The 22,572-nt window shown below is 40.5% G+C and overlaps 1 protein-coding gene across 1 annotated transcript in view; it reads right to left on the minus strand.

Annotated features, from left to right (window-relative positions):
• Positions 1 to 7,011: 7,011 nt before the first annotated feature.
• The window catches only part of LOC119651115 (protein son of sevenless), a 28,919-nt gene continuing 13,358 nt past the window's right edge, over positions 7,012 to 22,572 (minus strand). Inside the window, exons 6-16 of the mRNA XM_038054489.1 lie at positions 19,121 to 19,347; positions 18,934 to 19,064; positions 18,617 to 18,871; positions 18,333 to 18,550; positions 17,826 to 18,266; positions 17,025 to 17,759; positions 16,850 to 16,966; positions 16,012 to 16,790; positions 15,642 to 15,945; positions 15,048 to 15,549; positions 7,012 to 8,223 (exon numbers count right to left, since the gene is read on the minus strand). Coding sequence (XP_037910417.1) covers positions 8,177 to 8,223; positions 15,048 to 15,549; positions 15,642 to 15,945; positions 16,012 to 16,790; positions 16,850 to 16,966; positions 17,025 to 17,759; positions 17,826 to 18,266; positions 18,333 to 18,550; positions 18,617 to 18,871; positions 18,934 to 19,064; positions 19,121 to 19,347 — 3,756 coding nt within the window. The 3' untranslated portion in view covers positions 7,012 to 8,176. The remainder of the gene's footprint in view (positions 8,224 to 15,047; positions 15,550 to 15,641; positions 15,946 to 16,011; positions 16,791 to 16,849; positions 16,967 to 17,024; positions 17,760 to 17,825; positions 18,267 to 18,332; positions 18,551 to 18,616; positions 18,872 to 18,933; positions 19,065 to 19,120; positions 19,348 to 22,572) is intronic.

Below are 22,572 nucleotides of genomic sequence, written 5' to 3' on the forward strand. Positions count from 1 at the left end.
TTTGGGGCACCATATCTTTTCAGCAGTGTCAGAAAGGGGGTACCTTCTTTTTCCTCCTGGGTTCTGAATTCTGTTTGCTCCCTCTCCGGTGATGATGCTGGTGTGGTGGAACCACTAATTTTCGGTAAGGCTCACCCACGGGGCCAGGTACCGTTAAACCGAAAAATATAAAAGCGCGAAAGAAAATCAGAATGGGGCCAGTGTTGTTTTAACCCTTCTGTAGCTAAATTTTCTATTGGCAAATCAAACTTTACTATGACAATGGAAAGAACTCCACATTTGAAGTGCTATAACTTTGTAAGAAGAAAATTTCTCACCTCCTTCCAGCTTTCGGTTGAGAATCTTTACCGCGATAAAAACTCGAAGCAACCACCTCAACCCCCATGAAAAAATTAAAAGTTTTGTTGTCTGCTAGTGGATTTTTTGATATTATCATCTAAAAGTTTCAATTTTCAAAGCGGTTTATTCTCTTCAACCCCGTTGAAACATTGTGGCGGTCGGATCGTCACAATCCTCCAACAAGCTACGATCATTCGGGGAGCTAGACGTGGTATTCGTGAATATCGGGGTCTCATACATATTTAGAGAAATTCACCTGGGGTCTATAATGGGCTTGGCATAAGTGAGCAACACTTTAGCCAGTAGAGCTGCTTGGCAAATCATTGAGACTATACTGACTATAGACCCACATACGAGCCGTGGAAGGCAAAGGGTGGTTCGGCTGTGTGTACGTAATACGGAGCTACGGGAGAACATAAGTGCTCCCGGATATTCAGCGAGTTTTTTTAAAAATTCACCTCCCAGCGAGAACTCTCTGCTACGGGACGAATGAGGGCCCCGAAGAGTACGTCGTTACTACGGAGTACCAGGGTTCATCATTGGGTGCCCTATCGTTGAATGTCATGTATAATGGGGCGCTTGCTATTCCCGTCCCAGAAAAGGCAATGATTATCTGCTTCACGGATGATCAGGCTACCCGACGGAAACAGTGAGAGAAAGTACTAGGCTGGCCTTGGCGAAAAAGAGAACGGAGGCCGTCTTAATAATGAACCGTAGAAAGAAGACCACTGTGAAAGTGGAAACCGGTGGGCACATGGTCATCTCAAACCGGTTATCAAAAAATTCGTGGTAATGTTTGATGCCAAACTCAGTAGCTAGTACTACCGCAGCACGTGCAAACATGTTGCTGAATGTTGGCGGGCCAAAAACTGTCGAATGTTGTTTCTAGCGGGAGTAGTGCTATGCGCCACCTGTGTGGGCGAAGGCGGTAGTAAATTCTCAGATAAGGAAGCAGGTGAATTTGCTTTACCAGCTGATGGCTTGAGGATTTTGCAGAGCTTTTAGGCCCACATTAGATGAGGCAGTACTGTTAGTGGGGGCATGATCCCATTCGACATTCTTGCAAAAGAGATGCATACGTTGGATCATGCAGAACGTATGGAGGGGCATGTAGAAAGCAGTAATGAGGCAAGTTATGCCGAACAAAACGAACAAAACAAATACGTGTCTGCACGTTAAATTAGGGTAATTGGAAAAACCGGGGAACTCGCAAGAACACTTCGGAAAAGGTGCATTGATATCTGCGCTCGACAAGAAACCCGATGGTCTGGTGCCAAAAGCTGCGACATTGAATGCGAACGCGGTAAAAATGACTATAAATTTCCCTATTTTGGTAGCCCGTACATTCAATATGCCATCTCAGAGGGTTTCCATGATGCTGAAATCTAACGATTTGATGATCGGCTAATGAAGCTCATCATCTTGATGAAGACTTTCCACTGTCTGCTGACGACTATATCATCATTGCCGGGGACCTTACTGGTCATGTGGGTGAAAAGGCAGACAGTAGCAGGTGCCATGAGGGAAAGGGTTCGAAGCGCGCAATGAGGGTGGCGAGCGTATAATTGATTTTACGGACACTCATGACCTTATACTTATGAATACATGGTTCATTAAATGATTGTCTCATCTTCCTACATTTTATAGTGGGAACAGTAAAACCCAAATCGACTATATTCTCATAAGACACATTTTACCACTGTCACTGATTGCAAAGCCGTTCCCTATGAGACCATGGCACCTCAATATCGGCCATTGATTGCCGTCCTGCGATTTAAGCCACTGATAAAACATTAAATGGTAGCGATTTCGTGAGAAGAAAGAAGAAACATCTCACTTACGCGATTACCAACCATTACAAATGTGGAAGAATCGTGAAACCAAATGAAAGACACGACCCACAAAGCGGCCTCTGCAACCCTCAACCGAGATACTTGGCTTTGGAGTGACGATGGAATGGCAAGAATATTTCGAACAGATTTCAACTGTAAAATTTGCTCATCCTCCACTTCCACAATCATTGCCAACATTTGGAGCAGTTCCACTTATCAGCGCAACTGAAGTCGAGGGGCAATAAAACAAATGAAATCGGGGAAAGCAACAGGACCTGACGACATCGCATCTGAGCTGTGGAAAGCGAAGAGCTGGGACCCAACACTGTGGCTCAGTGAATTCTTTAATCGGGTTATTCAGGAAGGAAGAACACCATTTGACTGCAAGAAAGTACCACTGTTCCAAAATGGAAAAAGAAAGGTAGTCCAGCAGAATGTTCAAATTACCGTCCGATCCGGTTACTTTCCCATACCATGGAGATTTTTGAACGCATTTTTGACAACCGTATTCGCGAAATCGTTGAAATAACCGTGAATCAAGCCGGATTTGTCAAAAACTGCGGAACTACTAACGCAATACCCGCTGCGCAGTTACTCATGGAGAAACACCGTGAGAAGCATCGCCCTCTTTACATTGCATTTCTGGATCTAGAGAAAGCGTTTGACCGTGTGCTACTTGAACTCATCTGGTATGCTTTACGACAACACTTCGTGCCAGAAGAACACGTGCGCTGGGTTCAATTGCTCTACCACGATTCGAAAAGTAAAGTTCGAAGTATGGCGGGTGTATCAAACCCGCTTCATGTCTCTGTTGGTGTTCATCAAGGAAACGCCCTCTCACCACTCTTCTTTGTTCTTGTTATGGACCCTGTCACACGGGATATCCAACGTCCAGTGCCCTACACACTGCTTTATGCAGATGATGTTTTCCTAGCAGTTAGTTTCTAAAAATGGGATGCCTCATGCAACACGGTCTATGATTGAATCTAAACAAAACTGAATTTTTGACGAAAAATTGCGAGAGAGGCGTCTTCGATGGTATGGTCATGCCATTCGTGCCAACAAGAAATCACTTGCCAAGGTTGATCTGAACATCGAAGTTGATGGTAAACAACCAAAAGACAGGCCGAAACAACGGTGGCTGGATACGCTGGATGGTAATTTAAACGTCTCGAGATTACATCCAGATCAGGCATTTGATAGAGCCAAATGGCGAAATCGATCACGACGAACCGACCCCGCTTGTGAACGGGACAAAGGCTGAAGAAAAAGAAAAAAAAAGAACAGAACCAGCTATTCGTCGCATAATTGATGAGGGGTATTTCTGTCTAAATGACTATATTAATAAGCAGAATTGTCGCTAGTGGAGTGAGCCAAATCCGATCACTTATGAAACACCACTACATCCAGAGAAATTAATGGCTTGATGCGGTTTGCGGCACGGCGACATGCCATGCTGCCGCCGCTACGATGAATTTATTATGTGGAAAATTCGGCGAGTTTGTTATTTCATGAAACGATTTGTTAGGGATACGTTAAATTAAAAGCGTACCCCTCGCGCATATTAACATACCCATGTTGTTTGATTGAATTAGATTAGAAGATAAAATTAGAAGTCAAATGCATACTGCGTTCGGTAATCATGTAATTCACAGCTCACCAATTCTACTGAATGAAACATAACTTTCTTCGGGCTTTTGAATATCAAAAGTCTGTTGCCTTTGGCTAACAAATTATATCCAAAAAAAATTGAAGGATAAAGGATTGAATTATTTATGATAGATAAAGTTAGCTGACCTGGAATAAAATTTGAACTTGAATATGATACTATCTTTTAGAAAACAAAGCCTTTCACATTCGTTTGTATTTAAATATACTTTTTTGTTTTTGTTTTATTAAACATTTACACAATACATATTTTTTCATATATTTTATCATTTTCTTCAGAATATTTTGTCTTAAATTTTTTGTATAGGTTTTTTTATGATTTTATTCTCTTTTTTTTTCTTTCTTTTATTTTTCATAAATTTACCATTTTTTTTTATAATCTATCGTTATATATCACTCGTTTTGTATTTCTTTCATTTTCTCCATCTTTTGTTGTTTTTTTTTGTTTTAATTCTTTATTTGACAATCAGTTTTTTCTCTATCATTATAGTTTATCTATATATATATATATTTATTTATTTATAACATATTCTAGCGCATTTTCATATATATATTTAACAATTTTGTGTTTGTATCAATTTTTTATTTCCATTAGTTCGAAATATTTTAGTATTAGTTACGAGTTTTGTGTCGTTTTTTTCTTCTTGCTTTTGACATCGTTTCTTTTGTAGCAGAATAAAAAATTTATTTCTGCAGGAAGTGATGTCTGGATTGATTTTGGTTGTTGCCAATGTAGAAGAGTTCATTTTCTTGTATTCTTAGTTGGTGATATCAATAGCAACGTGTTGGAAAATACTGGGCACCAGGCTCACATGTATGAAGAAGATGCTATTATGCCGGACATCTTGATTAATCAGGAAGTCTTCAGCGAATTTTAAGTTCAATTTAATTCAATATCTTGTATATGACGAATATCTAGAGATAACATCCATAAGAGAGCGACAGAAGAAATAAAAACTATCAACTGCCGAGTTCGAAAGCAGCCAGCTTACTTCGAGCCGGCAGCAGATAGTCACGTTCTCTTGAACTCAACTCAAAATGATTTGTAATGAAATTCAAACTTTTTAAAAAGATAGTTTGTTCCACTTGGGCACGATATTTCTTATTTAGAGTTAGGCTTTACTCTGCCGATTCGCATAGGGTACCAGAACTGGATTGAAGGCAATAACCCATCGCCATTGATATATTGAATGATTGCTAAAATCATGTTCAGATAAAAGCATGACTTAGAAGTTTTTTTCTCCACAAAGCATTGAATTTGAATCGCTTTACGAAATATCTCATCCTCCTTATTGTGAAAATAACGATAAAAAAGAACGACAGTGAAAGACAATTAAAGATAAAATCAACCTCAAAACAACATGAACTTTTGTTCAATCCAATTCCGTATTTTCCTCATAGTCGGGTGGACGGTATGCATGATTGAAGATAAAATCCAAACTTTCTCTGAAGGAAAAATGGTGCACAGGAGTTGCGACAGCGTCGCGTGCATTCAAATTAAGATTGTTCGACCCAAGAAACAGTCTCCGTCCCCATCGCTTATTAAATATAAATGATCTTTGTCCGCATGTTCCACACTCACTAGAAAACAAACAAGTTGGGAAACCGGAAGCTGGGCGCTTCAGGTATGAAAGGTTTTGTTTTCTTCTTATGTAAGTATATTTGAGTGTAGAATTATCCCATTTGTACATAACCCATTAAGAATATGCATTTAGCATGTCAGATTTAGTACTTTGGGTTGTAAATTTACACGGTAAAGACAACTTTGACCCACTGTAACTTTGTTACCAATAGTATGATTATGATGAATAGTATAATCAAACTTGGAGATAATATGCTTCATATTATATTTTATACTATGTACTACCAACTTTTATAATTCCGCGATAAACTTAAGGGGGGGGGGGTTTACTCAATTTTCCCAAAAATATGGTATTTACTATTATTAACTTAATTTGAACAGATATCGATATGGAGAGTATTTTGAGACCTGGGCACCATATAGAGATAGCTTTGTTGTTTTTTTTGAGATTTTCCGGTTAGGTAGTTTCTGAGAATGGGTCCGTTAAAGAAATCATCACTTTCCACCCCTCCCACTCTTCGCCTTTTTAACAAATTTCAAAACTAAGACAGGTTTCAAAAAGTACTGATCGAGACCTTTATATTTGGTGGGAAAAACTTTTACACCCCCCTTTAACATGTACGGGGACCCTCCCCCCCCCCTCTTAAATCTCAACGTAGAAGGATATCAATCACTGCACGTCTGAGGATCCGCAGTTTCCACCTTCTCACCAAATTTCGTGTCAATCGGTATAGCCGCTTCTGAGAAAAGTGCCTGTGACAGACAGACAGACGGACAGAGGTTTTGTTTTGGAAACAAAACCTTAAAAATCACTTTTTCATTCGGCAACAACCACTTTGCATATATTCAAACTAGGCTTTGGGATTCAAATCAATTCTAAACGATTGCTGATCGGTGTTTAATTTTATAAAATTATATTTTTCTTTTTGTTTCGTCATTTTGTTTTCAACATATTCTAATAACTTTTCATTGTCACAAATAGGTTTATATTTTCATTATGTTTTCTTTTTAGATATTTATATATAATATTTGTCTATATAATCAGTTTCTCTTGTCTGTCTCATGCATTTATTTATTATGTTTTTTCTCTTAAACTCTGCATTTCTTCCGCATTATGTACACATTATATTACTTAAATTACAATTTTTTTATTTCATATGTATAAAAAAATGAAATCACATTATTTTTATTCCACATTGATACTGTATATATGTACACAGGGGAGTTTACCTAAGTTTAAACATTTTTTTTCTTTATTTCATCAACATTTCCTTGCTTATTTTACATACTAGACTATGTTGTTGTTCTGTTTCCTGTTGGATTATTTATCAATCATTATTTTGCGTTTATTTATATTTTATTTGTAAGTTTCCTATTTCATATGCACGCAATGGGTAGCATATTCAAATAATCTCTGTTCACATTTGCAATACTATCAATTTCTCACCTAAATGATGTTGAATTAATGTTTATGTGCTTCTTCCTATTACGAAATACCTTTCGTCATTTTCTTGTTCATTTAACAAAAATATATTTAACATAGATATCTATATATCTATACAGAAAACATTACAATGTGTTCACGGTACGTTTTTTTTTTAAATATTTTGTGACTTCAGTACAACTCGTTACATTTTCTCTCTAACAACATGTTTGCTATGCAATATCGTTTCGCTATAAACTTCCCTTGATAGATTTATGACTTACATTAGAAGCTAAACGTTCATAAATTTATTAGAACCAAAAACATGAACTGTCTTAACCGAAGGAAATGTTTTTCTAATAAAAAAAATAACGCATTAAAATGTATAAAAGCCAATCTATGAAAAATATCTTCGTCTCGTGCTCGAACTTAATCAAATACAATATAACATGCACCGTAAAAGACATTTTGCTTTCTCAAATAAATTTCATCTCGAAAAACAGCCAATAAATTTCTTTAAGAATAAAAATATTCCTTTTAAACAAATCTCGAAAATAATTTCCATCAATTATAACAATTTGATCCCTGTTTTAACAATTCTAAATCTAATTCAAATCTAGTCGAATTTTTCTTTATTTTTTTTATTGATTCACGCAGACAGCAAGTAACATTGACTTGTTATAAAACTAACCACCTTACATTAAGGTACATTTTGGGAGATTTGTCTAAGAAGAACGTGTAGTTTTTTTTGATTGATTTTTACTTCATTCAATTCTTTTTCTTTTGTTGAAAACTAAAATCATTCACTTTTGAATAAAATCCAACTAATTTCCATTCGTATTTGAATAAACAGCATTCTCACGTTACATTTCCTAACATTTACTTTTGAACTTATCTTACGAATTTCGCTTTATTTCATATTATTTGAAATTGCACGAAATTCGATAATATGGCTTGAAAATTCTAACATTTTTCGTTTTTTTTTATTCAAATAATAACTAAAAAACAAAAAACAAAACAAAAATTAAAAAAAAACATTTTACCCCGCCTCAATCTGCAGTGCCAGTCGCAACATCGTAGTATTTATAACAGTTTCCATGAAAATTATCCAATTAATTATTATTTGTCGATGGTTCGCATAAGTCTGATGTGTCGTCATTTGTTATTAAACAGAAATTAATTTGCAAATTAAATAAGAAGGAAAAATTGTTAGATATCGTGTATCGTTCGCAAGCCAAATTTGATACGAGTCCTTTCTCTCTTTATATCCTTTGCTTTCTTTCTTTGTATCCTTTGCTTACTCTGGCTGACAGTGTTCCTTCGATCATTCGCTTATTCATGATTTGTACTTGGATATGGAAACATTGTTGCGTGTTTATCTGCAATTAGAACAAATGAAGCATATCAATACGATGGAATACAATCACATTTCTTTATAAATATAACATTTCTAAAAGCGCCCACAGACGGCAAACCAAGTTGGTGACCAAGTTGTCTGTTGCAGTGCGGTTGCACGTCTGTGGAGAAATTCTCCATACAAACTCAGGTTGGGGCAATGGTTGCACGAACATCAAAATGTTTTGATATTTTGTGGGCGTGGCCTCTAAATGTGAATCGGTTACGAATCGATTCGGTGTGTGCTCGATCATTTGAAAAGCTTTGGAGCGATTTTAATATGCTGCGAACGCTTGAGACGTTCATATCATATGATGAATGATGATATGATTTGATGCGTTCGATTAATTACATTCTCAATGATTCTTCCAGTTCTTGTTGCTATCATTATCTAGGAAGCCATTTTTGTGGCATCGTCGTATATGGTATGGGGTGTTTGGGTGTTTTATTGGTAGGATTGGAAATAGAGATTAGATTGCCACTATGTAAAATTAAAGTGCAAAACTTTTAATTACCCGGTCGCTACAAGTTAATTACGATAATGTCTTAGTTTTCTTCTTTTTTGTGCGTTCATATGCTTTTCGTAAAATGTATTTACCTTATTTGGAATGTAAAGACATGTTTTGTGGTATCTTATGATCTTCCTTATCCTTGAATATTCAAACAGATGTGCATTTGATACTTCATACATTTCATTATTGGTTTATGACGCTTCGGATGCACTTATTTCTTATCGTTCAATTGAATGGTTCATAATTCTCGTTTGAACAGGTGTTTAGGGTACTGAATTAGATTCTATGAGTTGAGCAACAGAAGCCGATTTATACTGGATGTACTTTCTTATAAAAAAGACGGAGTTGTTGTTTCGTACGGCTGATTCCCACCGTTAATTATTTGTATATGTTTACATCAACTCTTAAAGAAAGAAATTTCGAAATTTAATTAGCCTCGATGCACAATTCCCTGCATCTGTGTTCATCAATTTTGCCCCATCCTTTCGCAATATTTGCAAGCTCTCCCATGCGTCCAAGGTGTGTGGTTTATTCACTTGTCGTACCAGTTCCAAATTTGGCCTCGTCACAGAATGACCCTCCTCGATGACATGCATCGCAACCGAAGAACGCACCGTGTTGGCTCCTCGTCTTTCTCCCTTCTCTACTTCCTTTAGGTGTTATTGGAACCTAGTCGTGACGAGGCGTTTTGTTTGGCCAATGTAGACCATCTCGCAATCATTGCAGCTGATCTTGTAAATCCCACTTTTTTCCTCTTCCGTTAATGGGTCCTTTTCGCTCCCTAATTGTCTTTTGAGGGTTGCGTCTCTGCTTGATCCGACCACGTTTATATTGTATTTTCCTAGGAAGGATTTTATTCTATAAAAGTCTCTGGATAATGGTATGCTCATCCATTTTGTATCAGCTAGGGTGCTTTCTTGCTCGAACAATGTTGAATGTTGGTTCTTCCATATCTGGTCTTGCTTTCTCTTAATCAGTTTTTCGATTATTTCGACCGTGTAACCATTCTTGATTGCTGTATCAAGTATGAACATTCTTTCTTTATGGAAGCCATCCTTGTTTAGGGGGTATGTATCCCAGTTATACTACGATTAGATTTTATAATAATACCAAAATCCCATCAAATCCATATAAAATCTAATCGTAGTATAACCGGGGAGGTCAAGAAACGCATGGAACTACAGGCCCTGAATATCACAATCTCCGGTCTCTACGCGCAACAAGGAAAACAAAACTTAAAGGCATATAGCACCCATTTAAAATTGGCCAGAGAAGCAACATCAATTGGAGCCCCGCTGGATCAAATGTTGGTAAAAATCCAGAGAGCGACACGAAAAAGACATGTAACGAGCAGTTGTGTTGTTAGAGTTGAGTTTAACGATTGGAAATAAAATCATATTAATAAATAAATCGTGCGTTTTCACTTTCAAGAAGACATATATCTCGCCACACTAAAAGAGAGCGCGCAACATAGCGAAGTTCACGACGCAACGATGTGCACTGTTCGACATCTCGCATCGTAATGACCATTACGGCGCGATGATGTGCACTCGTCGAGATCTCGCAACGAAATGAAGTTGCCGGTCGGTTGCTGCGTCTGTGGCAAACGAACCGCAAACTTGGTCACCAACTTGGTTTGCCGTGTGTGGACGCTTTAACGCCTACACCAAGCATCTATCGGACGGGAGACACGATATAGTATACTCTGCTGCCGAATCATCGAACATTTTTCATATCTCTAGTTTTTACGACTAAAGGACTCGGTGGACGGATTTGAAATCAATCCAGGAAGAGTTCAGCGGGATAGCCATAAAAAAAGTACGACCAAAAAGGAAACAAAGCGTGGAAGCTGTGTTAGTAGTTTTAGTGATATTTGGTCCCCCCTAATCACCTAAGTGGAACATAGTGCGGTTTGTAGAAATGGGGTTGACTTCCTTCCACGACTTCTTGAGAAGCCTAGATTCCTCTTAAGTTTTCCGTCAGGCATTTCGAGGATGACTCATTTGTCGGCCAATCGGGGATAGTAGATTCCACTGCATGGCCCAGTTTTTGTTTTTTTTTTGACAAAGTTTCTTTTAGGAGTTCTGTGAAATTATCACTTCACCGCTCCCTCGTCGACTACCTAGTTTGTTGGGATGAGGGAGCCCAGTAAGGAAGATCGTCTAGGAAGCAAGAGGTGACACCCGAAGCCAAGCGGTAATCAAAACCCAGAAACAATGTGCGACTACCTTGCCGAAGGCTGAATGGTCACAGGGGTCAAGATGTGGCCGTGAGCTCTGGGTACTAGACGACCTCCGGTTTCAATTAGCTTTGGCAAAAAGGAGCTCTGCTGAGATCAACTTACTACCCCTCCAAAAAAACTGAGGCCATGGGGGCCAATTATGAGAACTAAAAAACAAAAAACCCTTTAAAAAACCAAAATTAAATCACGATCGTAACGATCCAACCCCGAATGAACGTTAACGACTTACTCAAGTGAAAACCAATCTGATTGGGACCAGTCATTAATGGACGGGCCGAAGCAGTTCCCTTTTGTTAACACTCCTGGCCCCGGGCTCCAATTGAGGCCACCTGAGGCTAGAGTTTTGCCCATGGGTAAGCATTTGTCCTCGAACAGCCTCGGGCTGTGCCAATATTGAGGGAAAAGGAGCATCCAGGGCACCTGCGGCTAAGGAAAAATCGAAGCGGCAGCGGTCTTCGGACGATCCCAACTCTTCAACACAAAAGGCAACTCGGCTGGCAACGGCTGAACCTTCATTTGCAGCCAAGGCTATCGAAGCCAATGAATGGGTCTGGTTCGACGATACTAATTCATCCGGTTACGATACTGAGCAGTTCGAACAACTTAGGAGGAAACTCCACCTATCCGTAAGGGCTAGATCCTCGCAAAAAGGCATTAAGCTTTGCTTTAAGTGAGAAGGCGTATACCGCAAAATGTTACGATTGAACTTTGCCGAAGAAAACACGACCGAGGGGATCAGGCAGTACCGCTCCCCCTCAACGATGTGTGGGAATGTGCGCGACTAATTCTGAAAAGGGTCTGTGGCTTCCAGAAGAAGAACGTAATGGTGCTGAAGTTTTCGAACAACTTGTTCAGAATAACCTCAATACCTCTACCTGGATACTGGCAGCAAAACAAGAAAGAAAGAGCGGATAGGCCGGGAACTTTCCTTACTATCGGCGTTCCCGGACCCGACATTAAGAATGTTTGGAAATAAATGGGCTTCCGTTTCTACTACGCACTAGGGAGCGTCAAGTTACAAGTGTTGACTCCCAAAACCATTGAATGGGTCGCGCCGCCATCGGCATCTTCATCTGAAGCGTAGATGAGGTGCCATGATTCCCAAATAAATTTGCAGCATTGTAAAGCGGCGACTGTACTTATTAGTCGTCGGATCAATAGCTGCAAGACATTTATATACCCCATACAAGAAGCGTGAGTTGTTGGTAGGGTAGTCAGGGGCCTAAACTTCTAACATGCTGACCTGTTGTAAATCAATGAAAGTGACCGACCCGGCTCCGGCATCTCACAGTGATCAAACCATAAACCAAGCCTAAAAAGTCAACAGGGAGGTAGAGAGATTCTATGATGCTTTGCATATTTTCCTTTGACACAGAAGAAGTTCTCAGTGGAACATTCACCAGAGCTATTCAATATGCCAAAAATAAAGGTATGGGAGTAATAGCAGGATGTGAAGTCAATGCGTACCCCATATGCTGAGATGATTCCAACATCAATGCAAGAATATCGAGACTTTTAAGGCATCTAGTAGGAACTGATCTGCAGATCCTCAATTTTGGTAATGAACCTACTTTCCTGAAAGTGATCTGGCGATAGGTGGAGAGCATCGGACAATATAACCTCTCGGACCAAGGGCACATTGATTTCGTAATGGGCATAAATTCACCTACGGCCCCATCATTTCGGAATTGAGCGCCCTAGTTAGGATTGCTGGGATTCGAACCAAATCCATTGCAGGAATTGAGAAGACAACCCAGATGATCACAACTAGCATGAGAGAAACTTTCGGAACTGTCCACTCAATATGTCAAAGAAGGGTAAAACAGCATAGTCGAATTCGGATTTGGCAAAAAAAAGGATAACGACAAGGGTGCTACTCAATCGTGCTCTGAAGTCTGATTCAGTCGTTGGCTGGAATCGGTATAAAGAGGCATAGAAAACTCTAAAGAAGAGCATAAGATCGGCTAAAAGATCGTTATGGAGATACTTTTGCGAAGAGACTAACCTTCCTTGAGGCAACCTCAAAGCTTGTTAAAGCGGAGCTATTTACGTTCACAAAGCGGGAGGTACACAGAAAGCGAGGAAGAAACAGCAAACCCTTGGCTTGAAGTGCGCTCCCAGGGCAGCATCCAAAATCATATCCCGGGGCCGACAGGAGCATACAGGCCTCAGCCGAGAGACTGGAATCTGACTGCGCCTACCAGAAAGACAAATCTTGGAAGACATCACTCCGTGAGCTCACGGCAAAAATTGAAAAGGCGATTTCCGAAAAAGAATACGCCTTCGATTATGCTTCATTCGCGACAAGGCAGCATGTAATCGAACCGCTGCTAATCAGTTGGATCCTTCACACGCTGGAGTGGAGAAAAATCTACATATTGGTCGAACAGAAGTCTATTGAAGCAGGATGTCTTAGGGGCTGTCCACAGAGAGGGATCCTCTCCCCGCTGATATGGCTCCTGGTAATGGATATCTTGCTATGGCTCCTGGAGGGCAAAAAAAGTCTTCGTGCAAGCATTTGCGGACGATCTAGCCGTAATAATTAACGACAAGCTGGTGTCCGCATGTGACAGCTTGAATGCAACTCTGCTTGAAATCGACAGTTGGTGTCTCCGTAATGGACTCACGGCGAACGCTAGGTAGATTGGACTAGTTATGTTAACTAGGAACATTAGGGGGGAAGTTAGTTACACCAACACCAAGGAAGCCTTGGATAATATCCATGCTGAGAACTAGGATAATCCAGACTAATTTGGGAGGTAACTCTGACGGCTAAACGAACAAAGATTGGTTCTCTCCTCAAATGTGAAGTATCGAGATGTGATTCTGGACCCTAAGCTAAGTTGGAATTTGAACATTGTATTGAGGGTTAAGAAGGTCTGTATAGCCTACGCCTGCAAGAGGACCTTTGTAAGGTAATTGGTTCTCCTGCCGAGGATGGTTCCCTGGATGTATACAGTCGTGGTTTGTCCCACCCTAATGTATGGTTCCATTGTGTGGTGGAAGGCGTTGAGCAAAAAAAAAAAATTAAAAGACGACATGTGCAGGTGCTATTATGGCTCTGCAGTCCTACCCGGCAAATGTTCTCAAAAGTTTCTACACCTCCTCCCAAAGGACTTCCACATTAAATGTGCTATAACGTCCAATGCTGTCAAACTACGTGGGTCGGGATGCCACACAGCGAGGCCGTAGGACCCGTAAAATTCTAGAGGAAATACCTTTGAAACTCTGGGCGTACCCTACAGACTACGCCACACGCAAGCCGAGCTTCACGAGGAACTTTGCTATGTATTCCAAACGCGATACTGGAAACCTGTCGATGGGTTCATTATCTGAGCCTTGAGCGTAAAATAACCATTCCGACCATCATCCAGGCGGTCATTAAGACTTTGTACTCGATGGCGATATCCTTCAGGCTGATGAGGTCGTGCAATAATGCGCTGAACTGACTGGGCTGCACGCTCAAAATCACCCTCTTCTGGATTCCCAGTTATAGGAATATAGAGGAAGAAAAGCGGGCTCAATGGGCACAGTCTGTTTCCCGCTAGCGACCGTCTTGAGTGGAATTTGCTCGCACTACTTGGAAGCCGCTGACTTCACATGGCGGAAATTCACCACCTATGCCAAGTCAAGGAAGATTTGGCTCGCCTATAACAAGACTAGATCACAGGAGCTCTTGTGCAAGACACGGCGGTTTGGACGGGACACTGGCTCATAGGGGACTACGCCCTCAGATACGGCATACTTTACAATTTGCGAAGCTGCGGAGAAAAAGGAGAAACCCGCAAGCACTTCTTTTGCGATTGCATAGCACTAGCTAGAGCTACGGACAGTGAGTAAACTATTCTTTGAGGAACTGTAGTTGCAATGTGGCAGAGCTGCTTTTCTTCGTGTATGCTACGGGCTGGCTTTGAAGATCTGAGCTGGCTGGATTCTGCTGGAGGAGTTGTGGTATCAAAACGGTCATACGACTTATATAGACTCCTGCATGGCTTAGTAAATAATAAAATTTGCCGCTGTTTCGTTACTTTCTATTGTACGACTACAAACTTACCTTGAGTATTATTATAAAAATTCGAATTCATTCTTGGCTTAGGCGGAAGCTTTGGTGTCGATTCGCCTGGTGAAAATTGCGGCGATGTATTTGTGCTTGTACGTCGTGTTGCAATTGGTGGTGGTTGTAAAGGTGGTGCAAGTGATGGCGACATAGGTGTTGCTGGTGTCATTGGTGATGATGTTGTTGATGAATTTGTTGCTAGTGATGATTGTGCACTTTGCGAACCGGGACTTGGTGTTGTTAGACCGCTCGATGCTTGTTGTTGTTTTGCTGCTTTTTCCATGGCCGAATTTCGTCGCATCATAATTGCACTTGTATATGGTAACATTAAATTACTGTTCCCTGCTATGAAGCCATCTTGATGTTGATGATTATGATGGTGATGATTCAGGGTCGGTGCCGAGGCTAATGAATCAAGTGTTATTAATGGATTGCGGGGTTGATGGTGAAGTCGTGGCGGTAGTGGAGGAGGACTTAGTTCCCCATCGCGTGGTGGCAACTGGAAATTGATAGATAAAGACGTATCAATAATTATTCAATTCGAAATCAGATTAAAAAAGGGAATTGAACAATGAAGTTAAATGATCTCACCTCTGGTGCGTCTGGTGCTTGGCGTTTTTGTGCATAGCTGGCAGCTTCTCCACCGAGTTCCCGCCGTTCAGGTCGTCGTGGTGGAATTGGTGGAGGAACAACTGGATTAAAGCTAATTTGTGTACTTGGAACATTAACATGTGGCGAGATTGGGACTTGTCCAAAATCATTCGACCCTGCGAGATCTGTCGCTGAATTTGCAAAAATGCAATTCTGTTGAGTTTTAGGACTTGGCGGAAACACATGAGGCGGGTGATCACTGATTCCTCCCATAGCATTAGACGCTGAAGTTGACGAATCATCACTAAAAGGGCAGATGCATGTTAAGATAGGGAAGTGTTCTCTTTATCGTGATTTGTTTTTTCCTTACCTTAAACTATACGTACTACATCTAGTATTTACTCTATGGTGTGACATATTTTGGAATGGAGATCGATTCATTAGACAAGAATCAGTTCTCGGACTAATAGTTGGAGAAGGAATAGGCGGCGGTGATGGCTCACTGTTTAAGCTATTGAACGAATTTGAAAGCATCGGTTGAGCATCTTCATTCAGCGGCTCATACTGTTTAGGAATAACAAAAGGCGGATGGCGCCAATTATTCGTATTAGTTGAATTACTCGTACTCGCCGGACTTAAAATTGGTTTACAACATGAATCGGCTGAACTGTTGACGAATGTAGAATTCACCGATATAATACTGTTCGATCGTTTTGGTATTCCTGGTGCTGCTCCCATCATTGTTGAATTGATTGATACCGTATCTGAAAAATCCTTGGGTGTAGATGTCCAAGCTGCACACGACATTGGGCTTGTGTGATGCATACTCGCATCACCCGAATGGGAGATGTGATGGGTTTGACTGTTATAGTGGAAGTTATTGGCCGATCCATTGCGAGGTTGTATCCGAATAGTTTGAAATATACTGAAATCACTCGCATTGGATGATGTATTTGAAGAGAATGAATTCGAACCAGGTGGACTTTGCTCGCCTTCGTTGGTATGCATGTGATGTGACTTTGAACTGTGCGAATGTTGACCCAGTTGCGGTAAAGTGTTCTGATTGTTGGAATTTGAACTGCTATTGTTATTCTGCCGTCGTGGTTTAATACCGGGAGATTTGAGGGGTATGTCCGGCCATTTTCTTGGCTGTGCGGATGGTTTTTGTTAGCATAAAAATGGATTTAAGAAAAATGATTTTTACTTACGTATTTTGGTGGTTGTTTGCAGCCTTTAGGTTCTATTCTTAAGCTTTCTTTATACAAATAGTTCGATATTTCTGTATCCGACATTCCTTTGAAAGGGTCCAAATTCAGTAAAAAGTTCTGGAAGGAAAATCGTTGAAATACAGCCGCCAAATAAGTCAATTAAATATGATCTAACCCGTATTTTCGGATCCACTTTTAAGCAATATGGCTGATTTTGATACTGTTGAATTTCTCCTATAGTTTCCGCTACCTTTCGTCGTTTAGAAAAATTAATCAGTTCTGTATTGGGTAGGAAATCTGGATTTCCCTCTTCTAAATGTATAATATTGGTAAGATAGCGCCCGAAAAATGGTACACAAGGAGGGTTTATGGATCTTAATTTCTCTATATATTTTCTTAAATGGCCATCGGTGTTAAGTTCGCGACATTCCTCCAACCATTTTTCATATCTCGATTGTAGACCTGAAAATGTTAACTTTAGTCGAAACACAGAGGCGCTTCCCATGGCCGCTATAATCGATAGGCATCCGTTGAAATTATTCAACTCCATCATAACAATCATCACTTCAATGGCACGTGTAACCATTGCAACGCGTTCTTCATAATTTTCAGCTTCAATTATTGACTTCTCGAACCATCTAGTCATATTTGTTGTGTGTTTCATTAGTTTAAGTAGATTCGGACTTTTCTGTTCCTTGTCTTTTTTCGTCCACGGAGATCCGACTAGTTCTGAAGGTTTTACGTTTTTATAGAGTTCAAACTCGAGAAGTGTTAGCTGACGTGCCAACTCCAATGGGTGGAGAGTTAGCAAGTTGTATTCGTTTTCAGGAACTTGTAAGTGATGCTCAATCGCAGGTGGGCTGTTGCCGTAAGCAAAAGTGATTTCTTTGTGGCTATCTTTGTGTGAAGTCTGAAGTAGGGAACATGTAAACTTTTACTTCTGAGTCAAGAGATCGCAAACATTTTTTATACCAACCTTTCTTTGCACTATCTTCAGGACCGAATAGACCCACTTTCGCATTGATTTACCATTCACCGTGTTCAGAAAATCTTGCAACTTTGTTAGCAATCCATCGTCCTTTTCAAAATCATAGAAATGATGGTCGACCCAATGTCGCAATACGTTCAACACTCGAAACTGAACGGGTTGTACGTACTCCTTCTTGTAACGTTTCCAGTCTTCTCTCTGTGAATTTTTATGTATTTTATCAGGTTCGCATCCGATCATGTCTTTGTCATTAGGCTGATCAGGATACACTAGACTCGGATCAGGAATATTGAAACGTTCAATCAGCAGTTGAAGAAGTTCATGAGGTGTACAGAAATAACGATATGTTGTGAGGAATGTTCTAACGAACATAGGGTCCGCATAAATGTGATAAGTTAAACGTTCTATCAATTTGCACAATGTTGCTCCCTGTTTGCGATGGAAGAATATGTTTTTGTATTGAAAATTGTGTCTTCTGAGGACTCAAAAGTTTACCTTTATCAGTGGCACACCCGTACTATCCTTCTCTTCTAATATGATATTTTCTGGACTATCAGGAACTGCAAATTTATAAATATCTGGACTAGGCATTCGTAAGGGATGCTGTTTTTCAATATCTAATAAAAAACTATCGAGTATACGATCTAACATCGATTTTGTATTAACCATTATCAAATCGGCCATCCAATCATTTTTATGTTGAGGAGTTTTTGCTAGAAGAACAAACAAGATAAATTTTACAAAGTCTATGACGTCATTAGAGTGATGTGACGTCTTACCTATGAGTACAACAGATTGTTGATCACGGGGCGATATTTCAAATGAATTCTTCAACTCATCGGTATCGGCTCGATCTATAACGTGCAGTCTTCTCATAAAGAATTTCTCCTTTAATCGATATTCGTAATTATTACCAGCCACCGAGGTGGCTTGACGTCTTGAAATGGATTTACATAAAACTAAGAGACCATCAAACAGATAAACTTTTCGTTCAGTTATACGTTTCCCTGATCCTAATTTAGCTAGAGTATCCTCTGAAAAATTAGAATAGCATTTAGTCAAGTAGTCCAAGTTGATTATATCAGACCAACGTTACCTCTAATAAATTCATTGCAATTTTGCCCGACAACGTCCGTATCCCAGTGTTCCACGCTATTTTGCAACTCCAGAGTTCTTAAGATTGCTAATTGACGTCTGGCACGTGTAGGTGTTCGTACCACCGACTCCCTGTAAATCAAATTTTACACTAACCATACGCAATTTGTATGTTTCAGTTGACTTACTTTGGTAAATGTGATACGATATTCTCTAGACTACTTTGCAATGGTTTTAATAAGCCCAAAACTTGTGAAAAACTTTCTGTATCCTCAACTGACGGACTTAGAGATCGTAATATACTAACATATTCTATATATAGAAATGCATGCCATATGGGCACAAGTAGAAGTTTTGGTAGATAATATTTACAAGCCTCCAGAAATCCATGTCCCGCAGATATTAATGAGCTTGCCTGAAACAATATGAAACGAAATATTTAATTCTTTCTCCTTTTGGGATCAAAATAATTTATAATCGATTGTGTTAGTGAAATTTTGGTAGTTGTTTGCTTTTGGAATTAAGCACAGTTTATAGCTCCTGTTGGGAAGCTGTTCTGAAAAACTCGACAACGAAAACTTAATCACAGAACGCCAAAACCAATTCAGGGTATTATGCGAATCGTGCCAATTGGATAGTTTGCAGTCGGCGGTAACTGAGTATGTTCCAACGATGCCTCACGAATGCCCGGTCACCTCAGTGATTATGTTTGACCTTACCCGTGCTACCTTAGCTATGACATTGCAGACCTCCTGAACCTCATACTCATGGGAAGAGTATTACAATAAAACAAACCAAGAAATCAAACAACAAACAAGCTGGACCTCAGGTCCATCAGATGGAGGCCGAGTTCCGCAATACTGAGAGCCAAGTGACTACACACAATAAGAAAGAAGTTAGGAAGTCAACCAGTGGAGTTAAAGTCAACATTGGCCTACTGCGAAGATAGCAGTTCCCACTCAAAAAGCAGGGACGAGCAAGGATACGTTTGAGGTACCCATATCAGACGTCAGGAAGAAGACAGGCTTCAGTGGCGCAGGTGCTAAATGGTATCTGCGCTATCTGAAGGAAGACCTGAAAACAGAAGAGGCCCGTTAGAAGACTGAGGACAGACCTAAGCGTGCAGTATCAGAGTCAAGAAATCGGGGAACACCGAAAATCAGTTAACAAGAGGGGAATGCTCCCAAGAAACCCAAACCCGAGTTCAAGAGAAGGGAAATCCCGGGAAAATCAAGGGTGAAGCTAGGAGCCAGTAGACCCACCGCTAACTATGATAATGACAAAAAGAGCACTCGACTGGCTATGCTGCCGAAAGCATTTCCGGAGCAAATACTCGCGAGGAGCAGGAATAATTGAAGACCTTATCGCTATGGAGATGTGTGAGGGATGGAATAAGGAGCTCGTGTTCATCGGTATACACTATCGACCAGGTCTTATACTTATTGACTGCGCTACGGATGACACGGTGGACTGGGGGGTTTAACAAAATTTCGATAAATTGACACTTTCGTTTTTATTTAGAGCAATTTCAAAAATTGCAGGTTGTTTGTCATAGCTTAGCGATATTTTATGTGAAATTTCAGAAATAATAATAATAATCGTTGGCGCAACAATCCATTTTGAATCAGGGCCTTGAAGTGTGTTAGAGCACTTCATTCGGGACCGTAACAATACACTACAGGATTAAAGTACCCTGTAGGAGGTAATGTGGTCAGCATTGCACTCGCCCGGGATTATTACCCTGATTTGACTCAGGCACTCATTCATAGCTGAGTCGACTGGTATCCGACGTCAAATCACGATACAAATCCCACTGCCACCAGTGAGATTTGAACCGCGACCTTCCGTATGGCAGATCAGTCAAAATGGAGGCCAGAAAACGATCATTTGGTAATGCTAGTCTTGCACAAATTCCTCCTCTTTTCATGTTTGTTCTAGGCTGTCAACAAGAATTTTATGTGCACCTTCATCACTGGTAAGCATTCTTTATAAATACTCTCGCACGCTTTCACTTCAACTGGCGGCCGGGTGCACTGTGGGCTTTTCCTGCGTAACTAGCAGGCCGTCTTGAACATAGAGGGCGGCCTTTACGGAAATCGGACGGAATATATGATCCCTTGTCTGAAGTCTCGCACTACATCCTGAACATTGAGCCTGGAGTTGATCCTAAGGCTCGGAACAGCTGCATCGCCCTTCTGCCCCTTCGCGGTTGCCGGAAAATCAACCATGGCGGGGACTTTGAGCTTGATCTCTGCAACTCTGACAAAGTGTTATCTTTTCCAGACACGTGTTGAATGTCGGAAGCGAACTGGCTGATAAGGCTCGAATGCCTAATTTGACGATGAGACGCGTTATCCGACATCAGTTTCAAAGCAAAAGTGAGTGGTTTCTGGTTCGTGTACATTGTGAGCCTGCCTTCAAGGGAATACCGTAGTATCTAATTGCGAAATACGCAACTAATAATGTGTTGAGGTGGTATTTTATATGAAGTAGTAGAGACCAATATCTTTCGGAGGTTCTGCAAATACCATGGTTAAGAAGTTCTTCAAATTTTCCCCGCGGAACTGTAAGCTTTTGCGGCGGCAATGGACGCACCTTACAAAGTATAGGGGGCAGTAGTGTTGATTCAGTGCTGAACATCTTGCTTAACGGGCCCAGAGAGACTACGATCGATAGTGATGTTACGGTATTTTTGAAAAAATGCATGAATATGAGTCAGCAATGTTTTCAGACACGATCGAATATTAGTCGTATAGGATGCGATTTTTCTTGAGGACCCAACAGAAATTATATGGCCGTAATAGCACAGGAAATTTGCATCTAAGATCGGAATGCTGTTGTTCGCGATAATGAAGCACCAAGCAAAAGCTCGCCGAAGTCCAAGACTCATGTCTACTTGTCTACGGGAAAGACGGAGACTTCGGCGCTTGTATCGACTAGGCCGTTCTGTTCGAAAATTGTGAGGTGATGTGGTGTTGCATTTCCCCAAGCCGTGGTCAGAGCTTCAGCAAGTTTAGTTTTTTGAAGAGAAAGTGCAGGGGCTGATATATTTTGTGGTTTTTGGCGAACCTACGGTAATATCAACATGCCCGGTACTTGACGACCTACTATCTAGAACGGAAATTGAAGTTTAAAGTTAGGATCAACGATGCCACAATGAGGGAGGCTTAGATTGGTCAACGGCTGGACGGAGAGTGTAGAGCTTAAGCCGGAGGGAGGCCTAGATCGGTCAGCGGCTGGACGGAGAGAGTAGAGCTTGAGGCGGAGGGAGGCTGGAAGTGATAGCTTGGCGTAACGATGGGTTCGCACGTTAAATGGATCAGTAGCTAAGTTAAATGAAAAATTCAGTTTTTCAAATCTTGGAATTTTTTTTTTTACCACCGTTCGTATAATGAAAATCAAATCGAAATCAGAATATCAAATCCCGAAAAGTAAAAAGCAGTTTTCTAGTGAAAAAAAAAAACCAAAGTGAGTGCTAGCCTCAGCAACAAAAAGGAGAAGGGGCAGATTCTATCCAGTAGTGTCCCTGGAAGTCCGCCGTAGAAGTCATGGTATAACCCCCCCCCCCTTTTTCCGCTGACATGTTTTCCTGGACTAGCCCTGGTTTGGCGTTGTTCAATCAAGCGCCCTGTTGGGATAA

The sequence above is a fragment of the Hermetia illucens genome, chromosome 3 (genome assembly GCF_905115235.1).
Source record: "Hermetia illucens chromosome 3, iHerIll2.2.curated.20191125, whole genome shotgun sequence".
Taxonomy (NCBI): Eukaryota; Metazoa; Arthropoda; class Insecta; order Diptera; family Stratiomyidae; genus Hermetia; species Hermetia illucens.